Here is a 10,000-nt window from a genome sequence, read left to right as displayed (position 1 = left end):
GACAAAATCAAATTGTAGCAAGTCATCAAAGACTCTATTCAACGTATAACCTAACAGAAAAATGATTTAAAAATAATAAACATTCTTATGCATAAAAACAGATATTAACTCTCAGTTATAGTATCAAAACCTTACCAGCATTAAAACAAAATAAGATGAAAAAATGCCCAGAACCCTGCAGGGACTTGGTATGGTAGCATTTGGATTTCAGTTCGAGTATGACTACCTTCTGTCATGGACATACACATTAGGTTCAGAGGTCAATTTTTTTTTACATGTGTGAGCTCAGAACAGAAATAATTTATTTCATTTGCAGCTAGTAACCCCCTAATCTACAGTGTAGATGTAGAAAGTGATAAAAGAAGGATGGAAGGGTTCTATTTTTAATTATAAAGCGAGTAAGGTCATCTCAACATTTAACCCATTGACTCCTGGGAGTGAGTCTTGACAGATTTTACTCTGTTTAAAGATATGTCCAGGATTGACCCGAATTAGATGCACGCAGATTTCAATAAGCATCACCAAGTGTCCCCTTGGTCTTCTCGCCAACTTCAACATCACTCATGTCTCAGAATACAGAAAATTTATGTCACAAAGTGTCCCCCAAATGCTGCTCTTTAAGTAAAGATTAATGGCTGCATTTACCCAAAGCTATAAAATAACACTAACCTTTACCCTTACCTTATTGTTGAAAATAGGTAGCAAATGCTTAGACTTAAAGGGACACTTTGTGTTGGATGTCAAAATTGGGCGTGCATCTAATTAGGGTCAAACCTGGAAATAAGTGCTGTTTAACGCCAGACAATTTTACTTGTCAACTAGGGGGCGTCCTTGGGTATTTCTGGGGTCAATGGGTTAGAGTACAAAATAAATATCACCTAAAAAAACATACTAGTCATGAATTAAAATTATAATTTTACAATGCTGTATGTAGCATAATTAAGAAACTTTGCCCTACTCACATCTTTATTTCCTTTCATTAACATTCTCACACTGCTTGGACAACTAATGCCGCGGACAAATAATTACACAAATATTCAAATATTTGTAAATAAAATAGCCAGAGAGGGAAAGAGTGTTGTTGTTATACAGGAGCAAGTTTTACCTAGTGCAAATTTATCACCAGCCACTATGCAAATTCAAATTCAAATGTAGGTATTTACACACACAGGTTGTACTGTAAAAGAGAACATAAGTGAGAAAAAAAAAAACTGATGCATACCAAGAGAAAATTAGTGCATGGTGTCGAATGTTGGAGATCTTTCTAGTTGGACACCCTCATGGACAAATATATAGAGGATATTACTGCAACACGGTGGTGAGAAGATATGAATTTATGTCTGAGTGGCAAGAACAATGATAAAATTCATATCTTCGAGCTAACGTGTAATTTTCTTTTTTTTTATTATACAGACAGGAGTGTTTTACTCACCATTTTTCATGTTAGCATTTTCTTGTTTCTGAGAAAAGGATTTTACCTCAGCTTCAGAGAACGTCACAAATCACTTGCCATTTTTCACTGACTGACAACCATGCAAAGGTGGGAAATGAGGTCATCAATATCCTCACTAGTGAAGATATGGAAAATACACCACTCGGGTCCCGGATGTCGTTTCAGATGAATTTTATGAGTGGTGTATTTCCTGTAAAGCACTCCTGCCTATATATTAAAATGCAATATCTTGCAATATCTCTGTTAAAAGAAACATAAATTTCACCAACCTCCAAACGACAGTAAAGTGTCACTGTTTTCAACATACACAAGAGAATGAGCCATCCTAGGAGTAAACACTGAGGATGTCGATGAAATGTTGAACCATTTGTTGGAGTCAGCATCAGTCAGTGTAGAAAGAGAACAAGACTCTCCAATGTAACCATCATTACACTCACAGTGGCCTTTATTCTGTGTATTACATAAGAAACGAATTAAATAAGGCCACAGATGAATATTCAAACCTGTAAATTATGGTAGCTATCATATTTTGAGTGACATGTTTCTAGGAACTTCAAACACATACAGATAATGAGAGCAAAGCTCTCTGTGGTAAATATCATTAACCCATTGACTCCTGGGAGTGAGAATTAATAGATTTCACTGGGTCTAACACCAAACGATTTTACTCATCAATGGGGTAGATAGATAGATTTTATTGAAAAACAATACATGGCAGCCAAGGGCTGAATTGCGTACCGTTATTAAAATGAAAATGATCAAAAAAATTCCTAAATATATAATAATGCAATATAATAAAGTACTATTATGTTCGAAAAGCTATTTACAAGATCTAAAATTAATTTATACCGTATTTATATTAAAACTTGACTTAATAATTAAACTATTTCTTGTGCATTTCGTGTTTATTTTAGGAATGTCAAATTTGCGTGGGGGTGGCTCAGGAATCAATGGACAAACAATCTTTACTTTATCCACTAAAAAAACTATGTTCCCTTTAACCCATTGACTCCTAGGATTGGGACTTTACTCTGTCTAACAACAGACAATTTTACTCGTCAGTAGGGGTGGTCTGGGGCGGTTCAGGTGCCAATGGGATATGAAAGTGTCTCCTGGGGCCCGTTTCTTGAACGTCCCGAAAACGTTGTTTTGACAAGCTGTTCTTTTGACATGTTTTCAAGACAACAAAAAGCAAAAAAATCCTTAAAATCCTTCTGTTCATAAGTTACAGAAAGAATTGTGACACCCGATAAGGGCCCAAAAAGTATCGGGACTTTTGAAAAAGGTGCCCCTGATCTTTTTCCTGATCCCTTACTTAACCCATTGACCACTGGAAGTGAGACTTGCAGACCTGCCAACTCTCACGGTTCTGCCGTGAGTCTCACGATTTTTTGTCATTTCTCACAGTCTCACGACAAGGCTCCTCAATCTCACGGGTTTTGGGAAAAATCATTCTGAAATGATTTAAGTTGTTGAATCAGAATAAAAATGGGAAATTAACGAGGAATGCTTGTGCCATAAATTGAAAAACTAATAAAGAAGAACACTGTTCTTACTTTTTTGTACCCAGCTGTAATTCTCGCTTGTGTTCAATAAACTTAATTGTTTTTCTTCGTGTCTGTCCGTCATTTTGAAAGGGGAGTAGGCCCTGAGAACGAGGCCTAATACCCAGGTGTCTCCCATGACACCTTGCTATAAGTTTCGTCCTAGTGATGACCTATTAGAATCATCAAAGGAAGCTGCATCTTCTTACAACAGGGAACACAAATAAAACATTTAAATAAACTGTTAATGACTTTCCTCGATGGAAAGGGATTTGTTTAATGTTGATTGGGAAAAAAATAGAATCTCACTATTTTTTATAGAATCTCCAGATTTTTTTTCATGGGTCTCCAGATTTTCCTTTATCAGGGATTGGCAGGTCTGGACTTGACACATTTTAATTTTTGGCTTTTTTTAAGTCTAGACTTAATTACTGTTTTTCGAAAAGCAGATTATCAATGACTTGGAGTCCAATGAATAAAAGCGAATGCAAATATCATGCCATGTTTGTTCACTGTCAGTGAATTCAGTGAAGTGTGAATGGAAACACTGTTGCCCGTACAATTGCAAGTGCTTACACAGAAATGTTTTTTTCTCTGCAAAATACCAAACACATTATCACGTTAACATGCCATTTCAAAGCTGAAAGAGAGTGCATTAATTTCCAAGAGACCACTTTGAAGTCGAAAGATGGTAAGCAGAGAAAAAATTCAGAACATGCTTTACTCACTGCTTGCGGTTTTCTAATTTGTGCAACAAATAAACACAGCCAGTGCAGTTCCACTCATCTAAATGCAGCTTTTTCTTCCAAATATACGTCTTAAATCTCTTTATAGGCAAAAATCGCCATTACCCTTAAGTCCGATAGACTACAATTATTTTTCATTGTCATTTAAAAAAAGCTACCCATTACCAATTACATAGGTAAAACTTAATATTTCCCTGTTTATTCCTGGGGCATGTGTTGGCATCCCAAGAAAATCTTCTTTGGCTAACATGCACAAATATAAGACTAAATGAATGAAATAAATGTATAGACTTGAGGTGCACTTTATTACATGAAAGGGAATTAAGTGAAGGGGCACATGAGCCCAACAAATTGACCCAAGGGGGTCCAGAAGGGAGTCCAGAAAGGGGAGGGGGGGGGGGGTCCATGATTTGTCCGCACTTGGAAAAGATACAGCTCCATAGCTCAGTTGGTAGCGAATAATTTGCACTCCAGAGGTTGCAGAGGTCGTGGGTTTGAATCCTGCTGAAGCCATCAGAATATTTTTTAGGGTGTCTACATGTGTAAAAGAGACAACTCCTTAAATTGCCCAGATGAATGTGAGGATCACAATGTTGTCTTCCTTTCAAATATACGACTAGTACAAAAAGCTAACAACACCTGTATGACAGAAACTTACAAAATTGCACTGGCCCCATCCTTGTGCTGTTCCACAATGCGATGGACATGCCGGTAACTGACAAGCTTTACCACGATATAACTTCTTGCACTGACAGTATCCGTTTTCACAATTGCCTTGCCCAGAGCATCCATTTGTGCAGTTCTCTATTGTGTAGTTCAGAGTGAAACCATGCAGACTAAAGTCAAATTCATGATAAAGATTAATGAGTACCTAAAGACAGGAAAAAGAAAATTTCAATGAGTATTGGACACAACAGGTGTCTTATAATGTCAATCTAAACAAAAGTTTACTCGATTGTGAAGAATAATTAGCAACAATTTTGATTAATTGGCAAACCCTTAAAATGACGCACTTCTTCAAATACTGGTAGTTATGAAGATTACGGTGGAAGAAACAATGACAGAAATGACAATAATACTACATAATAATATTACAAAAATAAAAATGAAAATAATAATTATTATTAATTATTATGCCAATGAAAATCATGATGACAAAAAATTTTGACAATAACAATGAATGTGACAAGAACTAAGAAAGAACGATGACGAAGAAAACTGCAAAGATGAAACTTAAAAAATAACATTAAAATAATGATATGGATAATGCTGAGGATAAAATACCGTATTTACCTGTGTATATTAGTCAACCTTTTATGCAGGGTTCTCCTTATCAGGCGGTAACTGGTAAAATTTACCGCTTGTAAGAGCACTTATTACCGCCTGCAAACGCAAGGACCAATTAAACCTTGCACATTTCGCATTGTTTTTGAAGTTATTTTCAAAGATTGACTCCTGCTTCTGTGGCGTTGTGCTTTAATCCTCTAAACCCCTTTATCCCTGAACAACGAAACAGGTCAGTTTGAGGTTTACATGTTCGATTTTCTGAGATCTTTTTCGAAACTCAAGGACAAAATGCCCTCATATACAACAACTGTAATGTTGAGCCACAAAACTATTAAGCGCTTGAGGCCCTGGTTTTTTCATGTATCCACAGTTCCAGAAATCGAAGAATACAAGATTACTATCCCATGAACATTTAACAAAGAAATTATTAAGAAATGGCTTTTTTTTGCAATCAAAAATGGAGGGGGCGGGTGACTTATACACCATTCGACTTATACATGGGTAAATACGGCAGCATTAAGAGAATAATAAGGATAAAAACAATGATAATGATGGTGATAACAATAACAAAGACAACAAAAATGATGATAACGAAGACAAAAATGTTGTTAAATAAGTAAATACCAACAGCTGGAATTTTCAAAGTTGTTAAACAGTGAGTTCTTCAACATACTTTCCCGGAGTGTGCCACAATAGGAGACGGCAAAGTACTTCCACTGATGCTCGCAATAAGAGGTGAAAAATATGTGTCACCATCATAAATAAACAAGAAGTCACGTGAACATTCACTTTTAAGTTCTGTTAAGGTTATAGTGATAGAAATATTTGGATGTGGACCTACAGAAATGAAATAAAAGCAAAACAAATAAGTCTGAATGTTCATAAGCAATAAAATTATCTTAACAGTAATAAAGGCTAAGTACACGCAGGTAAAGCTCTAAGCTTTAAGCTAAAATCAGCTAGGGTATGAGCTACATGTAACTGCAGTTTTCTTGATATGATTTTAGATAATTGCAGTATTTTTTGTTACTTAAGGAGTAATGAAGGGAAAGCCAAACAAAAATCAGGTTTGAATTGTGGGTTTGAAATGATGTTTGAAATGAATCATATATTGAACTGTGGATATGAAATCTAGTGAAACTATGATCCTTGCAGTTATGAAAGCAATTTTAGCAATTGCGTAGAGAAGCCTGAAAATTTTAGGGCATTAACAGGGTTTGGATGCACAAATGACCAGCTCCCAACATCAGTGACTTCACAGCTCAGTTGGTTAGAGCGTTACACCAGCATTACAAGGTCACAGGTTCATTAACCCCGTTGAAGTCCTGGATTTTTCAGGCTTCTCTACGCAATTGCTAAAATTGTGTTCATACCCGCAAGGATCATAGTTTCACTAGAAATGGCTTTATCAACTGAGTTGGTAAATTGACCGTTGTAAAGAAATTGAAAAGCTGACGTTTCAAGTGTTACAGCCATTCACTCTGATGAGGGGCTAACGCCAAAACATCAGCTTTTGAATTTCTTTAAATTGGCCAATTTACCACATCAGTTCAGTTGATAAATCCACAACTGGGAGCCGGTCATTTTGCAAGTTGTAAGGGATAAGGTTAAGCTCAATTTCTGAAGTTGTTTCATGTCACATTCAATTGCAATTTAATGCTGAAAAAATGCATTTTGACTAAATGAATAACACAGTGCATTCGTGTGTAGTTATTGGTTTATCAATCGGTCAGTGTAAAACGCAGACTACAGACCGGCAGTAAATTGCAGACTGAGGTCATAATTTAACTGTTGAAAAAGCCCAAACCCATTAGAAATGCTAACAACTAAGCCTAAATGATGAAATGGTATATGAAATGAATCATATATGAACTGCGGATATGAAATCAAGTGAAGCTATGATCTTCGCAATTATGAATGCAATTTTTACAATTGCGTAAAGAAGCCTAAAAAATTCAGGAATTCAACGGGGTTTGAACCCATGACCTCGCGATTCTGGTGCGACGCTCTAACCAACTGAGCTATGAAGCCACTGATGTTGGGAGCTGGTCATTTGTGGGTTCCAATGGTCCCATGAGGAATGAATCAATGATGAAATGGTATATGAAATGAATCATTGAAGTCCTGAATTTTTCAGGCATCGTTACGCAATTGTAAAAATTGCATTCATAACTGCGAAGATCATAGCTTCACTTGATTTCATATCCGCAGTTCATATATGATTCATTTCATATACCATTTCATCATTGATTCATTCCTCATGGGACCATTGGAACCCACAAATGACCAGCTCCTAACGTCAGTGGCTTCATAGCTCAGTTAGTTAGAGCGTCGCACCGGAATCGCGAGGTCACGGATTCAAACCCCGTTGAAGTCCTGAATTTTTCAGGCTTCTTTACGCAATTGTAAAAATTGCATTCATAACTACGAAGATCATAGCTTCACTTGATTTCATATCCGCAGTTCATATATGATTCATTTCATATACCATTTCATCATTGATTCATTCCTCACGGGACCATTGGAACCCACAAATGACCAGCTCCCAACGTCAGTGGCTTCATAGCTCAGTTGGTTAGAGCGTCACACCGGAATCGTGAGGTCACAGGTTCAAACCCCGTTGAAGTCCTGAATTTTTCAGGCTTCTTTACGTAATTGTAAAAATTGCATTCATAACTGCGAAGATCATAGCTTCACTTGATTTCATATCCGCAGTTCATATATGATTCATTTCATATACCATTTCGTCATTGATTCATTCCTCACAGGACCATTGGAACCCACAAATGACCATCTCCCAACGTCATTGGCTTCATAGCTCAGTTGGTTAGAGCGTCGCAACGGAATCGCGAGGTCACGGGTTCAAACCCCGTTGAAGACCTGAATTTTTCAGGCTTCTACCAATTGTAAAAATTGCATTCATAACTGCGAAGATCATAGCTTCACTTAATTAAGCCTAAATATTGTTTTAGGCCTAATTAGGCCTGAGGTTAGCATTTCTAAGGGGTTTGAGCTTTTTCAACATTTACGTTATAACCTCAGTCTGCATTTTACCCCTGGTCTGCAGTCTGCATTTTACACTGACCGGTTTATCAATACGACATTTGCATTATGACGCCATTTGACTGCAAGACCCAGAATCCTTTAAATTTTGCTTGTCTCATGCTAATTAGAGCTCTTGTTATTTTTACCCCACTGGGAATACAAAATTTAGATAAGAAAAGAAAATCAAACTGAATTCTGGTAGTTGTAGTCAAATGACGCCATCGTGAAAGTTTCCTTAGGATCTTACTATTCAGAAAAAGTGAGTTGGACCTAAAGTTCAAGGTTGTTATTCATGTGGGCTAGAAAGTCTCGTTGACAAAGCAGACCTTTTTTATCAGTCATTTTGACCCCAGAGAAAAATTTAATCCTTCAGTTTACGCCATCAACGTACAACTTGTGAACACAAAGAGCTACATAATAAGCACACTTCCATGTACAAGCACCTCATATCTGTCAATTATAGGACGTTATATAGTTCATACTTACTCCAAGACGCACTCAAATCACCTTTAACATTGTATCTTACCAAAAATTGGCCCAAATTAAAGGGCCAAAACAGAAAACGGATTTTAATGAGAAAGCGTCACTCATAATTAAGCTCCTATTTCCGTAACATGACCCGGTTTGGAGAGTGACTGAAGGAGATACATATTCAGACATATTGCATACGTACCTTTTATGAGCCATTCGCAAATGTCTGGTCCACTTTCGATAGATCCCTCTAGTTCTGTCAAAATTGCTTTCCCTCTGCACTTAGCTTCGGTAGGACAAATCGCTAAACAAGCCAAAGCGAATAATACCATTCCAAACCACTTGAACAAAACCGCCATTTTTAGATGTAACGACGCGAATTTGAGGTGCTCAGGATCTTGTGCTACCACTTATTAGTAAAATAATTGTTCGACTTCGTGAATAAATCAAGTTAGTATTAAACCAGTCGACCTCTCCATTGAAAGCCATAGTCTTGACAACATTGTAAACAGTCAGACAATTCCGTGTGCGTGATTGGAAACCCTATCACATCGATTCACCTTCGGCATGCTTCTTTTAAAGCAGCTTGCGATCGGCATGAACCGCGGGTAGCAAAACTAGGATGATCTGGTAGCCTTGATCAACATTTCCAGCTTACACCGTAAATATTTCATTTTGATTTTCACTCGACAAATTACCTACTAAGTTGTCTTCCCCTGCGATCACGTGGTCAGAATGGAACCCCAATTGTCTGGAGAAGACTGGGGAGCAATGAGTCTGCAATTTCACTGTCTTTTTTTTTTTTTTGGTAGTCACGAATGTGCATACCCCACGGATATGCGGATATTGAATTAAGCTCCGGTCGGGTGTATTTACTTTCATTCCCTTCCGTATTTCCCAACTTCCCTGAACACACCTTCACAATTTCCTGCGGGCGCGTTACCACTTGGCCACCGTGACGCGGCTTATCCTGGCCTGAGAGTTTATACTCGTATAAATAGTTCCTTTCGCGTAACTTGATCACAGTCGGCCGCTAAAATCCATGTCACTTTCGATTTTGCGATTTTCCTTGTACGACCAAAAGTAAGATAGAAAAGTTGAACGTAAAAAAAGTCTCCCGAAATGTTTTTCGCTTATGGTAACTTGTTATATTCGTGGCACAAAATTTATGATGTTTTTCATCTCGCAAACTTTGTTGCTGATGGCAAATTGTTTTATTCTCGATCGACACTTCCTAAAAGTTCCTTCTGCTCTCCTTAAAAGCTACATATCGATATTTATTTACTTTTGCTTCAATATTGGTTTTGCATGAAGCAGGCTAACAAAATCTGTACATTGCTTAGTTCGCATTTTTAAGCGTTAAAATATAATTTTTGGCCGTATATTCCTGACAGCAAGTCGCATATTTTGACGTCCCCCATCCAGATACTAACCCCGCGGGAAAAGGCTTAACA

At 37.3% G+C, this 10,000-nt stretch overlaps 1 protein-coding gene across 1 annotated transcript in view; it reads right to left on the bottom strand.

The window, feature by feature from the left end:
- LOC138030197 (multiple epidermal growth factor-like domains protein 8) overlaps positions 1 to 9,252 on the bottom strand; it is a 55,586-nt gene extending 46,334 nt beyond the window's left edge. The window contains exons 1-5 of the mRNA XM_068878078.1: positions 8,749 to 9,252; positions 5,704 to 5,867; positions 4,402 to 4,614; positions 1,723 to 1,903; positions 1 to 50 (exon numbers count right to left, since the gene is read on the bottom strand). The exon at positions 1 to 50 is cut by the window's left edge and continues 42 nt beyond it. Of these exons, the coding sequence (XP_068734179.1) occupies positions 1 to 50; positions 1,723 to 1,903; positions 4,402 to 4,614; positions 5,704 to 5,867; positions 8,749 to 8,905 (765 nt within the window). The 5' untranslated portion in view covers positions 8,906 to 9,252. The remainder of the gene's footprint in view (positions 51 to 1,722; positions 1,904 to 4,401; positions 4,615 to 5,703; positions 5,868 to 8,748) is intronic.
- Positions 9,253 to 10,000: the final 748 nt, after the last annotated feature.

The sequence above is a fragment of the Montipora capricornis genome, chromosome 13, assembly GCF_036669925.1.
Source record: "Montipora capricornis isolate CH-2021 chromosome 13, ASM3666992v2, whole genome shotgun sequence".
NCBI classification, from domain to species: domain Eukaryota; kingdom Metazoa; phylum Cnidaria; class Anthozoa; order Scleractinia; family Acroporidae; genus Montipora; species Montipora capricornis.
This window is presented reverse-complemented; position numbering and strand designations above follow the sequence as displayed.